At 46.7% G+C, this 26760-nt stretch overlaps 1 protein-coding gene across 3 annotated transcripts in view; it reads right to left on the reverse strand.

The window, feature by feature from the left end:
• LOC135897748 (unconventional myosin-XVIIIa-like) overlaps positions 1-26760 on the reverse strand; it is a 364913-nt gene that overhangs the window by 196114 nt on the left and 142039 nt on the right. For all 3 annotated transcript variants that reach the window (XM_065426465.2, XM_065426463.2, XM_065426464.2), the window contains exons 13-17: positions 23734-23989; positions 8198-8360; positions 6908-7091; positions 5072-5258; positions 670-839 (exon numbers count right to left, since the gene is read on the reverse strand). In XM_065426465.2, the coding sequence (XP_065282537.2) occupies positions 670-839; positions 5072-5258; positions 6908-7091; positions 8198-8360; positions 23734-23989 (960 nt within the window). The remainder of the gene's footprint in view (positions 1-669; positions 840-5071; positions 5259-6907; positions 7092-8197; positions 8361-23733; positions 23990-26760) is intronic.

A 26760-nucleotide genomic window follows, 5' to 3' on the forward strand; every position in this document is an offset into this window, starting at 1 on the left:
TTGCCGAAGTGTCGACTAGCGACAGTGATGAGGACGACACAGAAAGCGACGGCACGGGCGATTCAGGCCCGACAGTGGCACAAGCTGCGCGTTACGTCAGCCTCATGAATGCAATCGTTGCGACGAGAACAGGGGTGCAATAACGTAATTCTATTCCAAATGAAAAGTATTCTAAACTCCGGCATCCGGCAATGAAAAAAGCGCCCCCAGGACTTCTACAGCACCACTGCGCACGTGCATGGAGAATATGTAACGGCAACGAGAAATCTGCCATGAGAGTGTTTGCCTAGAAGAGGGGGCTGGCTGAAAAGCTGGCCCGCAGCTTCAGTAAGTTTGAGGCCACTGTCATCAACGTGCTAGGCCGCCGCGGCATCAAACAAAAATAACACTTTTGTCGCGCGAAGTGAATACAGACTGCATGTTTTTTTTCCCCTTTCATCGCACTCTCTCTGAGTTCCGTTTTCGATGGATAAGTGGGTGACCTCATGCTATTCGGTTAAACAGCACTACCGTTTGGTACGTACTGTTTCCGGGCTCCGGCCAACTATGGTTTAACGAGGTTTCACTGTAATGCCGCTTGCTTTGCTGCCATGCTTTGTCAATTTGTGCCGACCCATCGGCTGGCAGATGCTCCCCTAGCACTCTTAAATAATCCAGAGATGTACCGACCTGGCTAAGACCAAGCCGGTAACCGCTGGGGTCCAGGTCCAACTGCTGGAGCAGCGCTTCTGTGGCTGCCCGCTCATCTCCGGAATCCCCGTTAACAAGACGGGCATCCGGAGATGCCAGAAGGCTGTAACGCCTCCGGAATTCCAAGTAGAGAAGGTTCTCCGGAAAGCCTGACGACAGAAAGCCACAGAAAAAAAAGAAAGCACGAGTTACTTTTCAGTACAAACTTAACTGTACACAAATGTAATGCTAGAGTAGACTTTAGGAGACCAAAAAAATATACTATATCTTAAAGGAAAGCTGAAGCACTTTCTGCAAAAGCTATAAGCTTAGAGATTATTTTTACACTTCCTGGCTTCCAGAATTTATACAACACTAGAGTGGAGCCTCGTTATAATGAAGTCGCATGCGGCATGAAGATACTTTTGCTACCTCCAATATTTGTTACAAGCATATACAATAACCAAATGATTTTTCAGACATGAATGAGGCTGTGCAATGTCCACATAATCGGGCAGCGAAAAAATTATCAATTTTGAGAGTAAGATCAATTTTGCTGTTTTACAAAGCCACCCTTGCAAAAAATTTATTTGAGGGTATTTTTCATCCTTGCACTTCACAAAATAATATCTACTTGAGGCTTGGTGAGGGCAGAGACCACAGGTATGTTTCATGTTCATACATTGCATAGCACTTCTGTGCACAAAACTTGATCAATAAGTGCAGAATCATGGGTACAACCTTGATTCCACAATGCTGTCAGTTTAGAGTGTGCAGTGAAAATTCAGCTCAAAACTGGAGGCCCACAAGCGAGCTCCAGCAGCTCCACTCAGCAGGTGGACATAAAACTAGGTAGGCGTTTGGGTTGTGGTCGCCGGTTCATCCATTCGAGACGCCAAACTCTGCATCATGCATGCAGTCATCATTGCAGCCTGTGTGTGTGGTTTCACGTCCCATCTCGCGACACCGTGTTGCCTGCCAGTCCCACCTGATAGGCCTAACAATTGCCACTTCGTCAGGAGGTGGCAACCAGAGCTGCATCTATACACTTATGATGAAATTGAATGCTGGATGGAACTAACTTGAGAAAGAAGCCCAGTTCCCCTGGACTTTGCAAGTAGGCTCTAAAATCAGAGGACACTGCCAGAGATGCCAGTCGTAGCCTCTTCAGTGAAGAATTACGACTGAGTGATCTCAGGGCCTCAATGATTTATTAAAGCATTGGGTTTTCTTAGCTCACTGCTCAGTTTCATGTTGCTTGTCACAGATGGTGATGAAGTGCTGTCAGAGTTATGACACTGAGCTACAGGTATAAATAGATTCATTTTGAGAAGTTGAAGTTCACTGAAGCTGAAGTTCACTTTTTTGCTACTAGAATCAAAAGCATGCAACATATTTCTGGCTAGGAAATTGTTGGGTGGAAGTCAAACTTCTCCTTTGTTTGAGACCTCTGGTGCAATTTCTGTAGGGGGTGTGTAAATATTCGAAACTTTCGAATAACGGATCAAATAGCATCCTATTTGATTCAGTCTTAGAATCGAATAGCCTTTATTCGTAAATGCGAATATTTATCCGAATACTTTTGGAATGTTTCATAATGTCAATTGCGCCCAAATAAACATAAAATTGGAGCAAAAGTACGGTAAATTTTCACTCCCGCAGGCATACTATAGACATAAAACATGAGAGCTTGTGGAGTAGAGCATTGTTATGTTGCCATATTTTACAGGGTGCACAGCGATCATTCGCACTCTCTGAAGAGCCCTGTGCATGTGAAGAAATTACTTGTTTGCTCCTAATGCTCCATTTGTGCTTTTCATAAACAATGCTCCATAACACACTATGTAATGACAGAAACTAGTGACAGTGAACATTGCTTTACATTAATTGTGATAATGGCTATTCATTACTCAAAAAACTATTGGAAAAGTATTCGATATTCGATTCGGTCTCAAAAATTATTATTTGCAAACCTGTAGATTTCTATGTTAGTTTTCTAATTTATTTATTTATTTGTTTTAGAATCGGGCAAATACAGTAGAAACGTTGATGTGATCCCACTACATACAAGGCGCCAATATTCACGATCAAGAGCACAAAAATATTACCTAACACAGTTACGCTTCTTTTTTAGCGGTTGATATGTTGCCAGAAAACACAATCTTTTGACACCAACATTCAGTACATCGCCAAACTACAAACGAATCGTATGCTTTACGGCTGCTAGGTCTCATGTGAACAACAAAACCTTGGAGGACGCTTAAGCTTCGCCTTGCCATGGTCTTGAGTCACACAGCTACATAATTACTACAAGTGTGCGCTCCCGTGCTTTATGCCGTAGTGCTGACGTCATCGCTCCTCCTAGTGGTCTCCACGAGCAATGGAAGCATTCTGCTCCTGTCTCAATGTCAAGCACACAGGCGTTCCTTCCGTCACAGCACGGTTGAGGTGTCCACCGAGAAGCGACATGGTTACTTCGCTTTTTCCTTTTCTTTGAAATTGAATTTTTTTGTGATACATACGCATACAATTGTTCAAGTGCAATGGACTATCACAATCACCATTAATTTTCATAATTACATCATTCATAATTAGGATATTCATAATTACTCATGTATACATCAGTACATGTCTTTAACACACTTCATTAGATTGAAGACAACAGCCCATTCACTAGGTTCCCCTGTACCCTCAGCTAGCATCTGGAGCCACTAAGCCAGGCCTCGAACAGCAGCTGGAAAAGGGGTTTGTGTTTGAGTTTCCTAGTAACAGAATTATGTTTTCTAGTATATTCAAATTACAATCTGACACTATCATGCCTTTAGGTTGTGCGGAAGTCGTACTTTACGAATTTTCTGAAACATTTTACTTTGAGGAATTCAATTAGTTTAGTAATGCCTGTATGCCATTCCGAGGGCCCACGTGGTAAGGGATGCGTGGTTCGGGATGATTTTTCTGTAATGAACAATGCCACCGATGCCGACACTGGATTTTCTGCAACGCGGGGGGTCCTTAGCGCTATCGCGTTAAAAGGCACAAGGCACGTGCAATTGAGAGCAGTAGGCACCCGCCACAGTAGCTTCCCCACTGTACTCGCCTGCCCGTGTCACGTGAAAATGTCGGCACATGCTTAGCTTAGTCCTCCCGCACCAGCAAATCACCTTGTGGATCATGACACGTCACATACTCGCATTCACAGCTACTGTATTGCCAAGCCTATTGCAATGAGAATCTTCACCATCTGTTTCACAGCACGCGTGGCAGTGTACTGCACGCTTTTTATAAGCAGTAACCCAAATGCGCCACCATTCCCTGCTGCAGGCAATGCCATGTGAGTGTCGGGTTTAGCTCTGACGGCATTGTATTCTGCCGTCGACCACAAGCTCGATTTCATTTCGGTTTCCCGTCGTTTCCTCATTGAGTCGCAACTAGGTAACTGGAAAACAACACAGCAAATCTTGAGTCACTAAGGCCACACCAGCTCGATGCAGGTTGGGATTCGGTGCCGCAACGATTCTCAATTCTCACAGGGTGGGCACGTCAGAGCTTCGTGGCAAAATTCCATGCCCGAGGAAGGCTGCTGAACCAGGCCGAATTTGAGGAGCGCAAATGTAACCTTGCCGCAGTCACAAAAACGACAGTGCGCATCTTGGGCCACTCAGGTCCCATCAGCTCAGCGGGTGTTGGTGCCCTTGTGCTGCAACAATTCACACTACACTTCGCATTATACAGAGGTCAATCAACTACAGTTGAGCCTGCAAAATTTTTTATTTACTTCGGATTTAGGTTTTCCCAGTTAGTGTGTTTTCTCTCGCATTTTTTTTTTTTCTCCATTACATATGAATGAAATTCTACTGTACTGCCAAATGAATCAGCAATGTATTTCAGCCCTTTATTCTTGCTCCTACATACTTCGACACACTGGATAATTTGATCTATTTCCACAGTCCCGCCAGGGTCCAATTAATGGACGTCGACTCCATTTAAGTGACATCAGATCAGGCATCACAACTACAAAATTATTTGATTACGAATATTGACCTCTTAGAGACGATGCATTATATCACGTAAAGAACTGAAATTTCTGTTACAATTAGATGTGCTGGTTAATACTGTGTTGAGAGAATTCTGATGAACAATGCCAATGGCAGTGATAAGTGATACCGAGCAACACATCCGACCTTTTGACAAACCTCGCTGTGCACTTCGTAAAATATAGTTTTGCATTACTCTCCATATTAAGGCTACTCAAGACATTTTTGGCCAGCAGAGGGTTATGTTTGCATCTAGCTCAAGATAGCTCAAGATAGATCCTGTGGCCACTAGTTGGACCATCAAAAGATGAGCTGCGTCTCCACGTGCAGTACACCATGACCACCCCTATGCCACCACTATGACTCACCCTGCTTGCGGACGCGCACAGCATCCAAGATTTGGGCCCCCTTGAGCTGGGACCGGACCAGGTCGACGTCAAAGCGAGGCTCGCCACTGTCCCTAGCATCAATGGTTCCCGCAGCAGACTTCTCACAAGGCACCAGGCAATGAACAAAATGGAGGCGAGTGCGACGCACCACCTCTAGCAGACTGTCCTGGAAACCACCGTGGACCACGAGCACAGATATTAGTTATTTGGACTGTCCACAGACCAACATTGCATGTAAGCCCAACACGCGACGAATGTGGCTACAGTAGATGCTTGATACAGGGGACACGAATATAAATAATTTATGAGATACAATGAAGTAAATCTAAAATATTTCTTGCTGATACAACATATCATGAGTATATGTATGCTTATGGATATAACAAAGATATTTCTGAGCAGGATGCAACTTCGTTTAACAACGCTTGACTTATACCTCAACGTATCAACACAATCTAACCATCTTCTGAGGCTCTGCAAAGCCGTCTCGGTAGTGTCCTGCATACTACACAGCCTCTGCCAAAAGTACCGTATTCACTCGCATAATGATCGCACTTTTCTGTCCCAAAAATTGATGCAAATTCAGGGGTGCGATCATTACACGGGTAAAATTTCCTGCAAAAAGATTTTTTTTTTTTTTCATCCCGAATTTGCTGCGGGATTACAACAAGTCAACAAACAGGCGGCTTCCGCTGTAGCAGTGCGGGAGACCAAAAGAAAAATGGCGGCCAGCGGAGGAAACTGAACGCGCCGAATGCGATTTTCCTTTTTTTTCTTGAGTACATTACGCGCATTGAAACAGTTTCTTCCGTATTAGTAATGAATAATATAGTTAATATCGGCAAGTTTGCGACAATAACGTAGCCATGTCCTCTTTGAGGGGACGGAAACAGAGATGGGCGAGCTTAGCTTCCAGTGATATAGAAACACATAGCAAGCATGCTGCTGCAGCATTTACCATCACTACTATCCTAATACGGCACGTTTCCCCTAAGGGTGGGCGAATATCTTAGCTGTGTTGCAAGCGTCGGCGTATGAATAGGGTACACTGCTAACGTATCAGTGTAAACGTGGCCACTATCGTTGCCGCTTGCGATTTGTTGCGTGCCCGCGAGTGCAGATGTGAAGAATCGAAAGGTGCCTTTTTTGTTGTTGTTGTTGTTGACCAAAACCATTATGGAATCTACAAACAATAAAGCCAAGATAAGTTTGGTTGTAGCTTTTTTTTTTTTTTCATGTAAGTGCGGGAAGTGATGAAAGGAATGGAATGGGGCATCTGCCTAATAATGTTTGGTGCGTGCAGACCACTTGGTATGTCTTCGAGAGCAGTTCACGCAGCATTCTACAGCATTCGACAGATGGTAAGCGCGATCATCATTAGCTAGAGCTGGCACACGGCATATCGCTGCGACAAGTGCGGGGTGCGATCATTACACGAGTGCAATCATTATGCGAGTAAATACGGCAAATGAGCCACTAAATATGTGTTGGGAAAATAAACAAATCAGCACAAGAAACATTAAAGAAATTTGGCCAGATATGAATACTGCACGAAATGCTTGCTAGGCTCATTTTGACTTTTGCATTACTCAGCACTCCTGACTTTCTAACAGGGGTGTTCCACATTACTTTCCCACTGCCTCTTCGTAAAATATTTTTGTTTTGTTCTCCATGCACAGACATGGCAAGCCGTGGATAACACACTACAATGGCAACCAACATACGCAAGTGAAGGGAGAAACAACCTTTCGTGAGTGATCCTCTAATTGGGAACGCAACATACCAAGTGGACTGGCAACGGCATGCACTACTCACGGTGGTGTGCTTGACTTGGAGAGGCAGCGAGCGTCGCTTGGCACCGGCCACCGACTGGGCGCGCCGCATGCTGGATGATCGGCGCAGCGAAGACGTGTTGTTTCCCTCGGCCGTCAGGCTGCCCCCGAGGCCCACTGGAGGCAGCATGCCTCGAGCTGACGAAAACAGCTGGCTCACAGGCTCCCTTTGCAAGGGCAGAAGAAATGCAAATAAAGAAAATGGGCTCATGTAGACACTGCAGAACCAGCATCAAAGCAGATTAGTCAGATGAATGCATAAATTAGGTCTAAAAGGTATCTCAATAGGCTATAGTCAGATCTCCATAGATGAACATAGATATAAGAAATCATCAGATAAATAAAGGTAAACCAATATGCCCACATTCTTTTAGGCAATTTTGGCATTACGCTTATAATGAAAATTGGATATAACAAGAGGTACCTTCATGTCTGATGCAATTTCATTATAACGTGGTTTGAGTGTATTAAGCCCAGACCACACATACGCTTGCGGACGCACGCAAGCTTGCGCCTACAGTGCAGCACGGCTCTGACATGTCGAAACGTAGTGCGATCTCGGTGAACAGCTCCTCTCTGTTATCACACATTTAGACTGCCTCGCGTCGGCATGCTTGGCTACGCAGCTACGACATGGCACATTCAACTCTCAGTGAAGCAGACTTATATCACGCAAGAAAATGCCTAATTTTTCCTTTTTATACTGACCTAAGAGCTCCAAAAATATAACAATTACGTTTAGAGATATCGAAGCATTTTCAAACACTGTCAATAACAAAGTATGGAATGGCGTCTTGCAAGGCATCTATGAGTGATCCCAGTGAGCGCTCGCTGTCACGCATCTTTGTGAATGCAAACCATTATTCCTCGTGAGGCGCAGCAGTTACAAGGCACGTAGATGCGAGCTTGTTCATGTCTGCAAGCATACATGTGGTCTGGGCTTTAGGACACTCTTCAGTCATAATAATATTATCCTAAGCTTTACTCTATTAAGATGACTTTGGAAACACCAAGCATAGCAGTACCACACGTCCAGTTTATTTTCTTGAGATTCTTTCCCAGTTTGTTTATTTGTGGTGTGCAAAACATGAGGATAGCCCTACGTACTCGTACTTCTAAGCCATAAGGCATAACATACAGGCAAGTGTCTGTGTGAACCATCCGACTAAAATAACATCCACTTACTATAAAGAAACATGACCTGCTTATTCGCCGCCAATAACGGTTGTGTACAGTAGCTATGGTTCTAAGACATGCAAAGCGGGTTGCTCACTTCTGTGACTCTTGCAACAGCAGCGGTGCCTGTCGGAATGATGGTGTCTCTCGGCTGGCCCTGAGCCAGCCCTTGCAGCAATACGTCACCGGAAGCGACCCCATCTGGTGAAAGACAGTGAACTCCCCCGGACGGGCTCCTCGCTCCAACAGCGACTGGTGCTCTGCAGTTGCGCAGCATGGGAGAATCATTCGCTGATGAGACATTCTTAAACACCGGAAAGTGACACGTAAGAGGAGGCAAGTGCCTTACCAAACCATGGCAATCTTGCAGCCTATGTTATCTGATTTTATTTGCAACATCAACGTTCACTTCTTGGGCAACATGTGCTCAATGTGTTCACTGCTACAGAAGGAAGATGGCATATTTTAGTACTGTTGCAGTCCCTTCAATTTAGCCGGAACCTACAGTGCCCTCTAAACAAGTGGCCATTAGTCAGTAGCAGCATTTAATTTTATGGCCATTGACTGAGCCACCTGTATAACCACTATCGCTGCCAAAATGCTAATATACTAATATACTAATATATAAAATGAAACTTCTCGGAATACCCCTACAGATCATAAACTGGGTAAATTCATACCTGACTGGTCGTAAGCAGTATGTGGAAATAAATGGATCATGCTCCCGGTTTTTGGGGGTAACTTCAGGCGTACCTCAGGGATCGGTGCTGGGTCCAGTACTGTTTAATATTTATATTAATGACCTAGTTAAAATTGTGGAATCACCTGTTCGCGTCAAATTGTTTGCAGATGATTGTATTATATTTAGCAACATTCGAACTGTTTCTGATCAGCTTTTTCTGGAAAAAACCTTGGATAGGTTGGCAGAATGGTGCAATGAATGGGATATGATTATTAATTATGACAAAACAGTGCATATGTGTATTACAAATAAGTTAAGAAAGCTAGAATACTTGTACAAAATAAAGGATAATAAGATTAGGAAAGTAGAAAACTGCAAATACTTGGGGATAACTTTAACTTCACGTCTATCCTGGGTGCCTCACATAGACAATATAACCTGTGCAGCCCGAAAAAGATTAGGATTTCTAAAGTTTAAGTTAGGTGACTCCACATCCTCATTAAGATTAAAAGCTTATAAAATGTACGTTAAGCCTCTCTTAGAATATTCGAGTATCGTTTGGGATCCTCACACAGTGGTAGGTATTGAAAAATTAGAAAGAATGCAAAGGTTAGCCGCGCGCTTCATTTATAAGCGCTTCAAACGACATGATTCTCCAACGAGTATGCTGGAAGCCGCAAACTTGGAACCACTAACTGATCGAAGAAAAACTGCCAGATTAAACTTCCTTCGCCAGCTTTATTACGGGAAACTAGGAATACAACCGCGTGACTATATTATTAAGGACACATCTCGAATTTCCCGCCACAAACACAGCCAGTATTTAAAACCGATCTTTGCACGAACAAACCTTTTCAAAAACTCATTCTTTCCGAAAACAATCAATGATTGGAATGCCCTACCTGGAAATTCCCACTGGTTACAGCCACCCGCTTGATGAATCTTATTGACTGTAACCCTTGTATATATTGTATGTTTGCTTATTTTTGTATCTGCTCATGTAGCCCCCCCCTGCTTGGACAGATGTCCGCAGTATTGTGAAAATAAAATAAATAAATAAATAAACTTAGGCCACCATGCAGTTCGCATCTGCTTAAATTACGGGGTTTTACGCGCCAAAACTACTTCCTGATTATGAGGCATGCCGCGCCGTAGTAGGGAACTCCGGAAATTTTGACCACCTGGGGTTCTTTAACATGTACCTTGTCATGTTTAGCTGCTTTTATAGTATTCCGAAAGCATCATCGAGCAACCGTGGCTGCTCACTACGCCACCTGTCAACCGGTACATGAAGAGCTGCAAGACCTAGCCTCTCTCTCTCTCTTAGCCTGGAAACACCCACTGCATGTAGTCACACTCCATGTAATAAACTCCGTTCTTTGTTCACTACTTCAAGTGCCAGACTGCCTTCTTCCCCGAAAGCAATGCATAGGTACACAACACACCTAATTAAGTACACGGGCATTTTTGCATTTCGCCTAACATCATAGACTCTAAGCAACCACAGCGGGCAGAGTTCCCATCTTCTATACTTTTTTGTTGCTTCCTTGCCTGGCTGCAACTATTACTTTGCGGGAGCACATTCCCTTAGGTCGGCGAAGAAAATGTCACTATTTGCACACTCCTAAACAATTCCATCCCTCCACACTCATTTGTTCGTGCTCGTCTCAGTGGCTCTGATGTTCTGCAGCTCAGAAAAACTCTGTAATTTTGATCTTTCGTCGCATTGCAATGGTGGTGAAACTAAACAGTGGCCTTTCATCGAGAGTAGAGCGCACGTTCAAGAAACATGCATGACCAAATAATGCAAAAAATGTGGAGGACAGTTAAGCTTCGCAAGATAGCATTCGAAGATCCCTCGCTGCTTCTCATGCTTGCTGGCATTTGCAGCTTATGTAACCGTAATGTTTTCCTGGAAATGCTGGTGGCGAATGCTATGCACGAAGGCAAGCTTTCTTGTTTGTTTGTTTTTTCCCTCCCCACGGCAGACGTCACCACTGCAGCAGATTTGTGGCGGTGAGTGCCATCTGAATGGTGTTGCAAGAAACTGAGCGGGGCGCGCCACTCCTACTGAGACAGACCTCAAACGGCAGCTAGAAAAGGGGTTTGTGTGTGTTTCCACTTAACAGAATTGTGCTTTCTTGTTTATTCAGATTACAATCCGACGCTATGTGTGTGTAAGTCATACCTTATGAATTTTCTGATGCTTCTTACTTTGACAAATCGAATTAGTTCAATAACGCCCATGCACCACGCGGAGGGCCTGCAAGGATTGGGATGTGCGGTTTGGGATTTTTCTCATACGGACATCGTCGCCGGCGCCGACACTGACCCCGACAACAGATCTTCTGCAACACAGCGCCCGTAAAGCTATCATGTTTATATCTCTGAAACAATGTCTGTCAGTGGCATAGGAATAGACAAGTTGGTTTTTTGCAATTCCCATATTCAATTCTAGTTGCATTTTGGTACTGAATGTACTTGTTTTAATTATGCATGATAATTAGGCTTGTACGAATATTTTTTTTTTTGATTTCGAGTGACACTGAAGCAAATAGTAATTGGTGTTGAATAATTTTGATTTGAAATGAATAGTTCAAATAGTTGCAGTATTTGCATTAAACCTTGACCAATCTCAAGAACAATGATGGTGACAAATTTCAAAAGTACAGTAGCACCATGCTGATACATTCTTCCTTCATATGTTTTCGCAGATGTAACATTGCTGAATCCCGGTCCCAGGAAAGAGCTCATAGATAACTATGCATTATAATCCCCTTTGTTAGAGTGTTAACGCAACAGCGTCAAGGGCCCCGTGTGTCAGAAAATCCAGTGTCGGCGTCAACATCCTGCATCCGGCACCCAGCGTAGGATGTCACTTTGACTAAAATAATTTCGAACCATGCATACTCAACCACGCAGACCCTCCAATGTGGCACAAGAAAATTACTGAACTAAATGAATTTCTCAAGGTAAAATGCGTTATTGTAATGCACGACCACTCACAGAGCGGCCATGGCCTCCCAGATTTGTGCGCACAGATCTCAAAGGCCCAAAGCGGTGCATCCGGTTCCTTGCCACATCTTCAGATGGTGCTCGCCTCCGCCACATTGCTGCCCATGCAGGAGGCCGCATTTCTGCCAGAAAGCTCACCTTCATGCATAGCGTTTGCCACCAGCGTTTATCGGTAAAGATTACGGTTACATAAGCTGCAGTTGCCAGGAGGCGTGAGAAGCACTCAAGAAACTTTGAATGCTATCGCGTTCCACTCTTATAAGTGAAGCTTAAGCGTCCTCCAAATATTTTTGTTCCCGCAATGTCTCTGCATAATCAGTTGCACCTCGGGTGCATAAGTACAATGGAAATAGCAAGCGTATCATCTATAACAACTCTTAAAGAAAAACATAAACCACGCTAGACTCTTCTGGCTGTGCATTTCTGACCACCACCAATGCACGCTTTTGACAGGCTTTGGTTGTGGCAACATTTCCAATATTTCAGACACCTTACAGCACGTCATTCAATATTTGGACTAGCCTGCACAGCCGTGTGAAACTGGCCACTGCGTCGAGCAGAAAAGGTGATATTTTGATTTTGATAAGTCACTGGCATGGTTATTAGCCATGTCGGCAGCGCCTTCTGGAAACCAAAACTAATGAAGCCTAGGCTGTCAAGCAGTCACTGACGGGACACACACCACAGGACATGCCGTGGCAAGCTGCTAAGTTACAAAGACTGCATTTGCTGTTTGTTGTGCATGTTCCGCGCATCCCAGAGTTTATGTGTAAAACAGTGACGTGGTCTCTGGACAACTTCATGTAGCTTCAAGAGGCACCAACAGCACCCTCGATGTCTGTACCCATGAAGAAAGCGATTAGTTGAGTGAAGTGCTGGACAATGACTGTTGCGTGGAAACACATGCTCATTCGGCTACCACAGCTTGGCAGACTTCTGTTATGTTGCCAGGGGACTAACATTTGGTGCATGGGCAGACTGGACTTCCATCTATTTGTATTGAAAGCATGACAATGACTGACATAAGCACTGACCAGGTCGTAGGGAACCATATGTGTGCGCAGCAATGCATTGAGGCCACATCCTGGGACAATCACTTTTGAAGATACTTTCATTTTCGTTGAACTGGTCACTTTGGCGGGTACCAATGACTTCACTTGCAGAATGAGCCACTCATTTTCTGCTGAAGCCGATGTTTTGTTCATTCAGACAGTCCCTATTAAGCCCGAAAGATATAAATCATTTAGAGGCTAAGCTGTGCATATTGTCTTTGATAATTACCTAACAGCTTGTTTGCATGGTTTTAAAAGCATGTTGCTGCAATACATTTACCGTGTGCTATACTTTCTTGCTCGGGGTCCCACAGAAAACTAATTAGAGAAGCTCTACGGTATTTTGGTTCTGAAAAATAGTTCTGAAAAAAAAAGTGTTATCGAGGAGCTGTTATCGAGAGGTACGAGGTGCATTCAAGAAGAAACTGAACTTCTTAAATAGCATGCCAATGGGTAGAGGAAACGTGCTGTGGCTACTGAGCGCATGTAGCGGCAGGTTTAGACAACAAACTGCCCTTTGCCGCGTTTCATTCTGACCGTTAGTTGGCGAGCTACAGCCGCTGAACTGAACGTGAGCACATAAACAACCTGTTCTTCGGATTGTGCCAAAGTGACAATGAAGGAATTGAAAAAAGAGTGTGTGTGTGCGTGACGTTCTGCTACAAAATTGGGAAAACTTTCACAGAGACATTTCAGTTGCTTAACAAAGCATACGGGGAGGACTGTATGAGTCGCACAGAGTGTTATGATTGGTTCAAGCGTTTTCAACACAGAAGAATGTCAGTCAGTGACGATCCCAAGCCAGGACGACCTTCCACATCCACAGATGACTACGTCGAGAGAGTTCGAACTGTGATTCGTGGAAATCGTCGTTTGACTGTTCGAGAAGTCGCTGACGAAGCGGGTATCAACATAGGATCACGTCATTAAATTTTGAATGACAAAGTTGGGATGCGTCGTGTCAGTGCAAAATTCGTGCCGCATTTGTTGACTGCTGAACAGAAGCAGACCCGTATTGAAATCAGCCAGGAACTGCTCGCCACTGCCAATGACGATGAAAACTTTCTTAAGAACTTCATAACAGGCGATGAGACATGGGTTTATGGCTATGATGTTGAAACAAAAGTGCAGTCATTGCAGTGGGTGGCCAAAGGTTCTACTCGTCCAAAAAAAGCACACATGAGTCGATCAAAAATGAAGCTGATGTTGGTTGTGTTTTTTTACTGCAAAGGCATTGTCCATCAGGAATTTGTGCCACGATAAACAAAGAAGTTTACCAGGGAATCCTAGCATCTTTGAGAGATTCTGTGGGCAGTAAGAGGCCTGAATAGAGGGAAAATCGGGCTTGGATGTTGCTTCATGACAATGCCCCAGCTCATGCGTCGCTCCTTGTCCTCAGCTACTTGGTAATCCTTTAGCAGTAATTTTTTAACGCATTCTGAAGTTTTGCGATCACCAAAGTAGAAAGCAAAAATGGCTGCCTCCCGGAACGGCGCGCGCACTTCGAAAGATCACAGACCTAATGATTCCCCTGCGTCTGTGGCTGATGTTATCAATGGGTCGAGTATCAGCGAGTCTAAGGATGCTGATTTTCATGATGAGACTTTGACTCTGAGAGCAACGACAACGCAAGCAAGCCCGGAAGATTGGCAGCCGCAGCGCGACACACCCAACTGTAGTGCTTGCAGTTAAATATTTTTAGCGAAATACCTGTTCAATTAAAAGTTTTAATTTTTTCAGAAATAGTGCCTATTAGAAGGCAATATATGTATTTTGTACAGCTCATAATTTATTTACATATTTTTCATAGCAGATACAAGAATGTCTTTACAAACTTTGTTCAATTTTATCCCACAATTTTGATTCTAGCAATTTATATCTTTTTCATGACATACATCTCGTTAATAATATAGCATGCATGAAAAGTGCATTCATTTTGCTTTTTTGTTTATGTATTGCATGAAATATTGAGTGCAGTAGTTCCTTCAGAAAAGAATATCTGGCGTAACCTACAAAAAAAAAACATTTTCCCCATTTTCTTTCTGAAGTGTATGAACAAGGTTCTACTGTATTTGTTTGTTTTTAATGCTTAGAATACATAAATCCAATTCAAAGTGAATATTGAATAGCATAAGATTCGATCTAATTTTTAAACATACCAAATATTTGCACAAGCCCAATGATAATGCATCTGACTGGTGCACCTGTGTTCTATCGTGTACTCCTCCTTGTCACTTGTATGAGAAGAAAAGGGATTAACCGAGGGGCCCGATTTTTATTAATCATGTCATGAGAAGCCAAAAAACAAAGACACCAAGGACAACACAGGAGAAATTATTTGTACTGTAAAGATGTTTATTGAGCGAGTCCAACAAACGGGCGGTAGCTCGGAACAGTGAGCGCGGAGAGCAAGATGGTGGTCTTCGAACGCCCGTCTCGTGCCCTCTGTTCTTGATGATGATCGGTATGCCATTCTCCTCCTTTCTTCATTACAATTGCCCCCGTCGAGAAAGGTGGAGCCATCCTGGCGATCTAACAGGTGGGTACAAGAGGGTCGAAGTACGGCTTGAGGCGGTTTACGTGAACAACATCACGTCCACGTCGACGACGGTCGCCTTGCAGCGTAAGAGGCTCAATGACATAGTTTACGGGGGAAGTACGCTCGACGATGCGGTAGGGACCATGATAATTTGGGAGCAGTTTGGACGACAAGCCAGGGGCGCAGGGTGGTACAAGCAGCCACACAAGTGCTCCAGGAGCGAATGTTGCGGCCGGAGAGTGATCATCATCGCGGGCGTTTTTCTGGCGTTGTTGGTCGGCTGTAGTAAAGCGCTTGGCTAGTTGTCGGCAATCTTCAGCGTAACGGGCCGCTGCTGACACGGGCGTGCACTCTGAGGTATCTGGTGCGTATGGCAGCAACGTGTCGATAGTGTGCGTCGGCTGGCGACCGTACAAAAGGAAGAAGGGGGAAAACCCGGTTGTGACTTGCGTAGCGGTGTTATACGCGTATGTCGCAAATGGGAGAACCAGGTCCCAGTTTGATTGATCAGATGCAACATGTGTCGCAAGCATGTCGCCCAGAGTCCGATTAAACCGCTCAGTGAGACCGTTCGTCTGAGGGTGGTAGGCAGTACACGTCCGATGTACAATTTTGCACTGGTGGAGAAGTGCTTGATCATACTCAGAAGACCATGACGAGATATTGGAGGCGCTGCTTAGTAGTTGGGTCAAAGGCGCAATTATAGAGGCGAAGTTGCGCACAAACCGACGAAAGTAGGAACATAACCCTATGAAGCTTCGTAACTGCTTTAGAGTCGTCGGTTTGGGGAAGTCAGTCACGGCACGTAATTTAGCTGGGTCCGGAAGCACACCATCCTTTGATACAACGTGACCAAGAATTGTAAGTTTTCGCGCAGCAAAACGGCACTTCTTGAGATTTAGTTGCAGCTGAGCGGTTTTCAGACACGTCAGGACATGGTTGAGGCGTTCTAGATGGGTTGCGAAATCTGGCGCAAAGACAACAATGTCGTCGAGATAGCAGAGACACATGTGCCACTTCAAACCCCGCAGAACCGAGTCCATCATGCGTTCGAAGGTGGCAGGCGCATTGCAGAGGCCGAAGGGCATGACATTGAATTCATATAGACCGTCAGGCGTGACGAAGGCTGTCTTTGAACGGTCGGCCTCTGCTAAAGGTACCTGCCAATACCCGGAACGCAAATCTAACGACGAAAAAAACTCGGCACCTTGTAGGCAATCAAGGGCATCGTCAATTCTGGGTAAAGGGTACACGTCTTTTCGAGTGACCTTGTTTAGGCGCCGGTAATCCACGCAGAAGCGAATCGATCCATCCTTTTTTTTAACGAGAACCACAGGGGATGCCCACGGGCTTTGTGAAGGGCGAATAACGTCGCGTTTAAGCATATCGTCAACCTGGTCAGTAATAATTTGACGTTCCGCGGTGGAGACGCGGTAAGGGCGTTGTCGCACTGGCGAGTTGGATCCGGTGTCGATGTTGTGAACAATGGTAGAAGTTCGGCCAAGGGCACGTTGGGCAACATCGAAGGAGTCGCGGAACTGGTAGAGCAGCTGGAGAAGAGCAGTGCGTTCAAATGGGGACAGTCCGTCTGCGATGGACGAATCGAATAGGTCAGCAGCTGGAACATCAGAAGGGGTAAGAGCACTGATGACGTCGAGGTCGCGTCGAGCTGAATCTTGCTGCACGGAAAAAATTTGGCCGACATCAATGGGTTGCACGCATCCAAGGGATTCACCTTTAAGCAGTCTGATGGGATATGGAAGAGGATTTGTGAGGCAGAGAGCGCTTGTTCCATTCGAAATAGAGAGGGTCGAATAAGGCAAAAGAAGTGGCTTCCGATTTAGAAGAAGGCATGATGGTTCAAAGAATGCAGCTTCATCACATATGCTGTTGCAGAATACGGGGAGCAAAACAGCTGCTGTCGGCGGAATTTCTGTGTCTTCTGTGACGACTATTTTGTGTGCGGCTTGATGAGCGGGGTAGTAGGACTCGTCACACAAGGGGAAGAGCTCAAGTTCAGATCTGGCACAATCAATAACGGCGTGATTATACGATAGAAAGTCCCAGCCAAGTATAATGTCGTGCGAGCAAGAGGAAAGGACGATAAGCTCGACAATGTAGTGTTCTTTAGCTATAATAAGTCGAGCAGTGCAGGCAGCTATAGGCCGAACAGGGTCTCCATTCGCTGTACGTAAGGGCATCATCTCAAGAGGCGTGGTCACCTTCCGAAGCTTGCGGCAAAGTGTGGCATCTATAACAGAAACGGCAGCACCGGTATCGACAAGAGCATATGCACGGATGCCTTCTACGAAAACTTCGACAATATTCGACGGCAAAGTTCGAGGACTTGAGCATTTCGACAGCGCAGTTCTTGCCTCACGAACTGCGGAGGCTAGTTTCCCTCATTTTCAGGGGCTGGTCGACGACGCATGGGCGACAAGGAGCGGCGACAGGGTGAAGGTGAGCGACGAGACGTGGGTTGCGGATAGTCACGTGAAGACGTGCTTGGTTGGGGACCCGGATCTTCATATCGAGAGCGGGGACGATCTATGTAGTTCGGTGAACGGGCGTCTGAATATCCTGGCGCGCGACGACGGCAGAATCGGGCGATATGACCAGGGCCACCGCACGCAAAACAGATCGGCCGGTTGTCGCGCGTTCGCCAGGGATTTGCAGGGATGGGAGCAGACCATGTCACGGACGGCTGAATCGGGGCTGCAGCATACGACACACCATGGGGTGGTGAGGGCTGTTGAAGCTGCTGCCGCTTTACTACCTCAGCGTAACTAAGAGGCGCGGCGACAGGTTGCTGCTGAATGGGCACCGGCATGGCCTCGGAAATCTGCTCTTGAATGACGTGTCGAAGCACGGGAGCCAACGGGATTGGTCGCTGCAGTTGCTGCTGTTGTGGGAGCTCCTGACGCTGAGCAAACGGCAGGAGAGACAACTGACGGGCCACCTCCTCACGCACAAATTCTTTCATTTGTGCGATAAGGTATGGCTGGGCAGGCATGATGTCCAGTGCAGCGAGCGGTTGATTGTACGTCTGAGATGAACGTCGGGTGAGAGCCCGCTGCCTTCTCAACTCGTCGTAGCTGTGGCACAGAGTTACCACTTCAGACACTGTGCCAGGAGACTTCGCAAGAAGCATCTGAAAGACATCGTCGTCGACGCCCTTCATGATGTGCTGTATTTTGGCACTTTCGCTCATTGAGGCATCGGCGCGCCTGCAGAGATCGAGTACGTCCTCAATATAGGCGGTAAATGTTTCATTCGGTTCCTGTGCCCGTGTGCGCAGCCGTTGCTCGGCGCGTAACTTCCGCACGGCAGGGCGACCGAAAACGGCAGATATTGCCTCCTTGAAAGCAGACCAGCTTTCAAATTCCGATTCGTGGTTCGTATACCACAGCTTCGCCACGCCAGCCAAGTAAAAGTTCGCGGTACTCAACTTAGTAGCGTCATCCCACTTGTTGGGTCCACTAACTTTTTCGTAGGACGACAGCCAGTCCTCGACGTCCTGGTCTTCCGTACCCGAAAATACCGGGGGGTCTCGCTGGCGAACGGGGCCGGGACAAACGGCGGCCGGGAGAGGTGGCGGCTGTTGGGCTGCGTCAGCTTGCATGGTCGAGTGCAACGTGCGGGATCGGAGTTCCAGGGTGCCGACGATGTGCGTAACCAGCACGATCCACCAAATGTAAAGATGTTTATTGAGCGAGTCCAACAAACGGGCGGTAGCTCGGAACAGTGAGCGCGGAGAGCAAGATGGTGGTCTTCGAACGCCCGTCTCGTGCCCTCTGTTCTTGATGATGATCGGTATGCCATTCTCCTCCTTTCTTCATTACAGTACTTACTAATTGAATTTGTGTAATTTAAAGCAGTGCTGTGAAGATTCAAAAGCCTTTCACAGCTAAGTTGAACGGATGTAAAACATTATCAATGATTAAACCATGCCATCAATGACATTGTAGCGACCGTCTGTCACTTCGTCGTCCCCGCCACAGGGGTCACTGCCCCTTGCTCTGCAAATCCAGTCTGCTTCGCCGTGGGGGTCATTGCCTCCTCTTTCGTTGAAGCGAGGCAGCTGCTCGACTGGGGCGCCACCACTGCCACTCAGCAAATCTGCTTTCACTTTTTGAATTAAGGCAGTAGACTCCGTTTGCAACCTGTCAAGATGTGTATTCCTTGCTTCCGCCAAAACGGGCTCCCAACAAGTGGTAACCCAGGGCATATACGTTTTGTCTTTCTTTTTTTTCTTTCGAACACTAGCCAAGGACCACGTTGCTCCTACACTTGCTGACAGAGTCGACGCCCCGATTACGCCTCCTGTCATGGCCGCAGAGCTTCAGCTTCCCAGCTTTTGGCCTAAGAATTCCCGAGTTTGGTTTATATAAGTAGAGGACCGTTTTCGACTCCAACGCATCACTTCACAGACAGCAAAGTACATGCACATTGTTGCCGTGCTACCCTCTGACATCGCCGATGCCGTAGACGACTTGCTAGCGGGTACACCTTCGGCCGCAGCATACGACGGCCTAAAATGCACGGTCCTGCAGTGCCTTGAGCCATCGCAACAGAGTAGGCTTCAACAGCTCCTCTCCGAGGAACTCATTGAACAACGACCGTCACAACTCCTGCACCGGTTGCATCAGTTACTGGATGAGCACTCCGCAAACAAGAGCCAGGTTCTAATTTTGTGCAAGCTGTTCTTGCAACGCCTTCCATAGTGCGCATGCATGGTGCTGGCGGGTTCTGACGAGATGAGTCTCGATCAGCTAACTGTACTCACTGACCGCACATGCGACTGCTCGTCTGCGGACAGTTACCTATCGCCACTCCGAGAGTCTTAGAGCCAGGGGACCAACTCTCGCACCTGGAGGAAACAGTTCACCATCTTGCCAGTGCACTGAAGAAGCTGACGATGGGTGGCAACACTGGCGATTGACATCGGCGCGACTATTCACCTTCACAGTATCACAGTGTACCTAGACACTTGCAGCGGCAGTTGAGCCGGTACCATCGTTGCTTTCGCGAACAAGCAAGTCACTGCATACAGCCGTTTGTGGACGAGAAACGCACTGGCCGGTCGCAAATAGAGGCATGTGACATCAGCAAGCCGTCTATTCTTCGTAGTAGACTGCATCACTGGCACCTGCTTCTTTGTCGACGCCGGGGCCAAGCTGTCTATCTTTCCCGCCACAGCTACGGATCGCCAATGTGGCAAGTCCACATCCCCACTACACACACTGAATAAAACTACTATCGCATTGCATGCGCTCCAGTCAATAACGCTAGACATCGGACTCCGGTGCTTGCACACTTGGGTGTTTGTGATCGCTGATGTCAACTTTGCCATACTAGGAGCGGACTTCCTCAGCTATTGCAACCTAGATGTGAGTGTCCACGGTCGATTCCTAAAGGATAATGTCACATGGTTCGATGTACTTGAACTGCCGTCTAACCTCGCCTCATCGGGAATCCGTACATTTCGGCCAGTCTCAACGTACAACAAGATACTTGCCGAGTACCCGCAACTCACGAACCCCTAAAACGATGCACTGCCCGTGAAACACAAGGTGACGCATCAAATCATTACCACCGGCCCACCCGTCGCCAAACGGCCACGGAGCCTAGCTGGACGGAGGTTGGAAGGCGCCCGTAGTGAGTTTGAACACATGCTTCAGCTCAAAATTGGTATCCACCTCTCCATCTGGTTCCAAAGCAGGACAGTGGCGACTAGCTGAATTGTGGTGATTACCAAGTTTTGAATGCCGTCACTACTCCGGATCAATATCCCCTTCCCCACATACATGACTTTGGCAATCGTCTCACTCGAACCAAAATATACAAGATCGATTCTATGAGCGCGTACCACCAAATTTCTGTTGAAATCTGTGATACACCGATGACAGCAATCACTACTCCATTTGGCCTATTTGAGTTTGTCTGTACGCCTTACACTTTGAAGAATGCGGTGCAAACTTTTCAAAAGTTCATGGACGAAGATGCGTGCGGATTCCCATTCATTTTTGTCTACCTTGACGACATTCTCGTTGCAAGTTGCACAGACTAACATCACAAAGAGCACCTTCACCTTCTATCTGAGCGACTGGATGAACACGGCCTGGTCCTAAAGGCCCAGAAATGCATTTTTGGAGTTGAAGCCCTGGATTGTTTCGGCCATCACATTTCACCCCAAGGCATCATGCCACTGGAATCACGGGTGCGGGCAATCGAGGAATTCCCCTCTCCAACCTCCTTCCGAAAGTTGCACGAGTTTCTGGAACTCAAATTTTCACAGGCGCTTCAAACCATCCTGTGTGCAAGTTCTTCAGCCGCTTACCGACATGCTGGGTCGTGACTCCAAAAAAGTGGACACCTTCCACTGGTCCTCAGAGCATGAACACTCCTTCCAGGAAGCCAAAACGTGGTTGGCGACTACAGTGTTGCTGATTCATCTGTTGTCCGACGCCCCAACTTGCCTTAAGGTAGATGCGTTGAACACAGCAGTGGGTGCAGTACTGCAGTAGCACAATGGCACAGACTGGAGCCCACTGGGCTTCTTGTCAAAGCACCTCAAACCCACAGAAGCATGTTACAGCACCTTCGGGAGAGAGGTGTTGGCCATCTATTGTGCTGTCAAGCATTTTAGTTTTTTTCTTGAAAGCAATAGCTTTTACATTCTGACCGACCCCAAGCGGTTAACTTTCGTTTTCAAGAACAACAGTTCGTACTCAGAACGTGAGTTTTAGCAACTTTCCTTTATCTCAAAATTTTCTACGGACATCTGCCATATCTCTGGGACCAAAAATCAGGCAGCTGACGCACCGTCGTGGTTTGGCGCTGTGGCTGTTGTCCCTGCCGATTTCCAAGCTCTAGCTTCCGCCCAGCAAAATGATCCCGAGCTGTGCCAATTGTGGGATAAAGGCTCGTCGCTTCAGCTTGCGGAGGTGCCGCTTCCCTACACAACAACATTGGTCACATGCGACACATCACAGGCAGCTCCTCGTACGTTCGTGCCCCATGAATTTCGGCGCCCAATATTCGATTCAGTGAGCAGGCCAAGCCATCCCGGTATCAGAGCGACCCAGAGGCGTATCACAGACTGCTTCGCCTGGCCAGGGATCAACAAAAATGTTCGAAGCTGGGCAAGAAGCTGCCAAGCCTGTCAAGCTTTGAAAGGGACCCGGTACACACGTTCAGCGGCACAGCCGTTTTGATCACGTGCAATTAAACTTAGTGGGGCCTCTTCCACACTGCCAAGATTTGAGGTACTTCCCCACGTGTATCGACAGATACTCAAGGTGGCGTGAGGCGACGCCTCTACAAGACATCACGGCCGAAACAGTGACGGAAGTATTTGCTGCTATGTGGGTGTCGCGGTACAGTTGCCCTTTGCACATAACTACTGATTGAGGCCAACAATTCCAAAGCAAGCTTTTTTCTGCCCTGGCGAGAGAGCTCAGCATGCACCTTCATAACGTTACGGCTTACCACCCACAGAGCAACGGCATGGTCGAGCGTCTCCACCAACAACTGAAGGCGTCATTGACGGCCACGCTCTGAAAAAGTTAGGGAAAGACAACCCCTAGTACTACTGGGGCTGCGAACAACAATCAAGGATGTCCTAGGAGTCAGTGCAGCCGAGACGCTTTATGGGTAAGCAATCTGCGTTACAGGCCAGTTTTTCCGCACCCAACAAAGAACTCTGCCAGCGGCCGCACAGCACTTAGAAGGGCTACAATCCTGGCTCGACCAGCTTCGACCTACACCTCCACGTATCGCCCGTGGGCAGCCTGTGTTTAGTCTCCCGATAATGGACGCAGCCACCCGCGTCTTTCTGCGACGCGACTCTATCAAGCCACCATTGACTCCTTCCTACGAGGGACCCTTTCATGTGCTTTCGCATCCAGAGTAAACCTTGAAGACTGACGTTTGCGGCAAAGAAGAGACAGTGCCGTACGACCGCGTGAAACCAGCCTATCTGAAGCATGAACTCTTCATTCCTTTTGCCATTCACACCTAAGCCTCCGGCATGCTAGAGGGGGAGCCCTTGTAGCAAATGTCCATCACTACTTGGTCCCCGCTTCATGGAAATCCAGCTTATGTCGCCTTGGCGTACCGTGGGGGTCACTGCCCCTTGCTCTTTCTTGGAGTCTGGGTGCCTGTCTGCCGAGGGCGCCACTACTGCTATTCAGAAAATCAACTTTTACTTTTGAATAAAGCCAGTTGACTCACCATTCTCAACCTGTCAAAACATGTATTCCTTGCCACCGCCAAACTGAGCTCCCCAAAACATCAATGAACAACACAGATTACTGAGCACTAGTGATATGCAGTCCTCTCACCTCGAGGATGCGCAGAGGCTGCCATATGGAGGAGCTTGTCAAGGAAGGCCTGATCAGTGTTGCCTGGATACAGGCACTCGTCGTCCAACAGCTGCAGCAGGCCACATGACTGACCCTGCTGACCGGCATTGTGCCGTAGGTCGGTTGTCGAGGCACGCAAAGGACCCGACTGGGGTGGGCTGCGGTCTAGAAGGGACACCAATGGAGTCGGTGATGGTACCTCTCCAAACTCCTCCGTCTCCAGGACCACTGCCTCCTGCAAGGTGGCATCCCCACATGACAACAACAATGCAAAGGTTGGAATATTTCACAGCTAACACAAAAAAGTAGGGGTGTGCAAATACTTGAACATCATCAAATCACATGGTGAACGTACAAATAATTCCAATTTTCTGATGGAATATATACTATTGGATCTTTTCAATATTCAACATATTCGGTGTAGAGACCCACGCAGCGCCACATGGTGCATGCACCGCGCAGCTCCTCGTGCTCCGATTCCACCCAAGCGAGCATTTCACTTCATTTTCGGTGCAGAAGGAGTGCCGAGCACAGTGGACAGGCCGGCCCAGCTGATGCAGTAGTAGATTTGTCACTGCAAGCACTCCCCGACGTTGGCCCGATGCGGGTTTTGCAAACACAGAGCCTGAATGCCGCTACTCGCACAATGGCACCACGTCAGCAGAGGCTGACTCTTCATACAGGTTATCGAGGTCAACAGGACTGATTCAATGATAATGCGACGCCCTGAAAGAGAGAACGGCAACAAAAAGAGCGCATATTTTGTTGAGTGCGAAGATTGGGCAGACTAGCTACAAATAGTGCCGGCACACAGATCATGTTCAATACACGGCGACAAACTTCGCGCCACTTCAACAGCCATCGGTCACTGAAGCAACAGTACAAAAATATTAGCGGCAAGCATTCTGCGACAGCTTACGACTTGTTACCACACTGGCCAGCGGCAAATTTTTATCACGACCACACTGCCTCAGCATTAGCCTTAATTGGCACTGCTTCATTGGATGTAGGCGACCATAGTTACGGTTTGGTGCCAAATCGATGCTGATCTAGTATTTGCAGCAGCCACGTGGCACTCAGAAGGCCATCAAATTGCCTCGCAAACAAAAGCGAGAGCAGGCAGATGAACAAGGAGAGGTGCAGGGTTACCGAGCATCGCGCAAGCTTGCTGTGACCCTCCAGATTTCAGATTATGTGACAGGTGGTAAACCACGCCAAACCTCACAATGAAATGGCACAGATGGCCCCTGCCTGCTCTTTATCGTTGGAACCGCCTATGGTCGGAGCGGTGATAAGAGTTGCGTGAAGCGTGGTCCTTTCGGCTGTTGCACAGATTGGCTTTACTATAAACCAAGTTCCCTAAAGTTGGTTTAGCCCTTCTGTATTTTAAAAACTGCAAGGAAAAGCTTTCAGTGCAATAAATAAAAGATTGTCTCAGAACATAGGTCCGCTATTAAACTAATAACCTCATTGATATAATGTGACTTCTTCATTAGTTTCGGAGTAAAAAAAAGAAGCACTTGATTTTATTCAAGATAAATTCCACTGACAAAAAAATTTTAACAGACCTTCATTTACGAGAACTGACCTGTAATCAGTGCTGGCTTACTAATTTGGGTGTTCTTTACTATGAATAGACCATACCGTATATTTTCATCTCTAAGTTACCGATGGCTTGCAACATTCTTGTTACACAATAATAGGAGACTCCTGAGCAGCTGCAACACTGTATTTTCTTGCCCAAAATCTACAAGCATTAAATTTTGTGAAAAATTTCCTGATATCTAATCTTCAATTTGATATTCAGCTTTTCATTCTTAATTCAATTCAATATTCTATTCAAAATCTGATATATTGTATTCGCACTCCCACACAAAAAAGATATCAGTTGTATTCAGGAATATGTCGTGTTAAACATTAAAAAAATCAATATTGCAGAAGTCAGAACCAATAAGAACGCTATCCAGTTACAGAAGCAGTTTGTAAGATGGATCTCACAAGACCTTTTATATCCCCAACTTCTGACAGTCTTCTAGAAATGGACAAAGCAATTAAGTGAGGTGCGCCAGGGGGATCCTGCCTGATGCTAGGGGGAGGGAGTGAAGTAGGAATGAGGGTGCTCATGTAGCAGGGCAATGGATGGATCATGTGATGCGAAGTTACAAAACTGGTCGCGCTCTAGGTGGGTAGCTATTGCCCCATGGCTGCAAGAGAGTGAGCCAGCAGAGAAACGTCCCGCGTTGCACCTCAGAATAGCGGTAATGTCGAGCCACATGCCACTTGTGAACAACTGAAACTGCACAATGACGCACAACGGTTTCTGAGGACACAAAACAGTGATGTGCTTTATGGCACAGACCTTGTACACCTTCTGAAACAGCGAACAGCTCTTTCTGAGGAGGAATGCGCACAGATGATGCACGAAAATCGCAGTACAGTAAAACCTGGTTAAACCGTATCCGCTTAAACAGAACTTTCATTTTAAAAGTTGTAAAGTCAAATCCCCAACTCAGCGGCCATTGAACATAATGTGTTTTGTATCCGCATAAACCCTACCAGCTTATTACATACGTATCGGTTAACACATAGCGTTTCCACTTTTCATTGCGCAAACACGGTGGTGCATTGTCTCCGTCAGGTGGCTCAGCAGAACATGCCTCAGAGATCAGCTAAAATGCCTCCAAGCACACTGTGCATTTGCGCGTAAAGCCTCATCAACGTCAACATTATTCGGCGCCGTGCCAGAGAGCTTTGTGGCTTCGTGCAAGCGAGAACTCGCGTTGTGCCGAAACTCGGAAAAAAAAGACGCCGGGTGCTCAACATAGAAGAAAAATTAGGCATCGTTCGTGCTATCGAACGTGACGTGAAAAGTCGGCACTTATACGTGACATGGGTCTACTGTTGACTACAGTGTGTGGCGTTTGGAATGTGAAGAAGTTGCTCGGCAGCGCTGCTGCGACCGCGAAGAGATGTCAGCTAGGAGGTTGGACTTTATGTCATCGTTGC

The sequence above is a fragment of the Dermacentor albipictus genome, chromosome 2 (assembly GCF_038994185.2).
Source record: "Dermacentor albipictus isolate Rhodes 1998 colony chromosome 2, USDA_Dalb.pri_finalv2, whole genome shotgun sequence".
Classification (NCBI taxonomy): Eukaryota; Metazoa; Arthropoda; class Arachnida; order Ixodida; family Ixodidae; genus Dermacentor; species Dermacentor albipictus.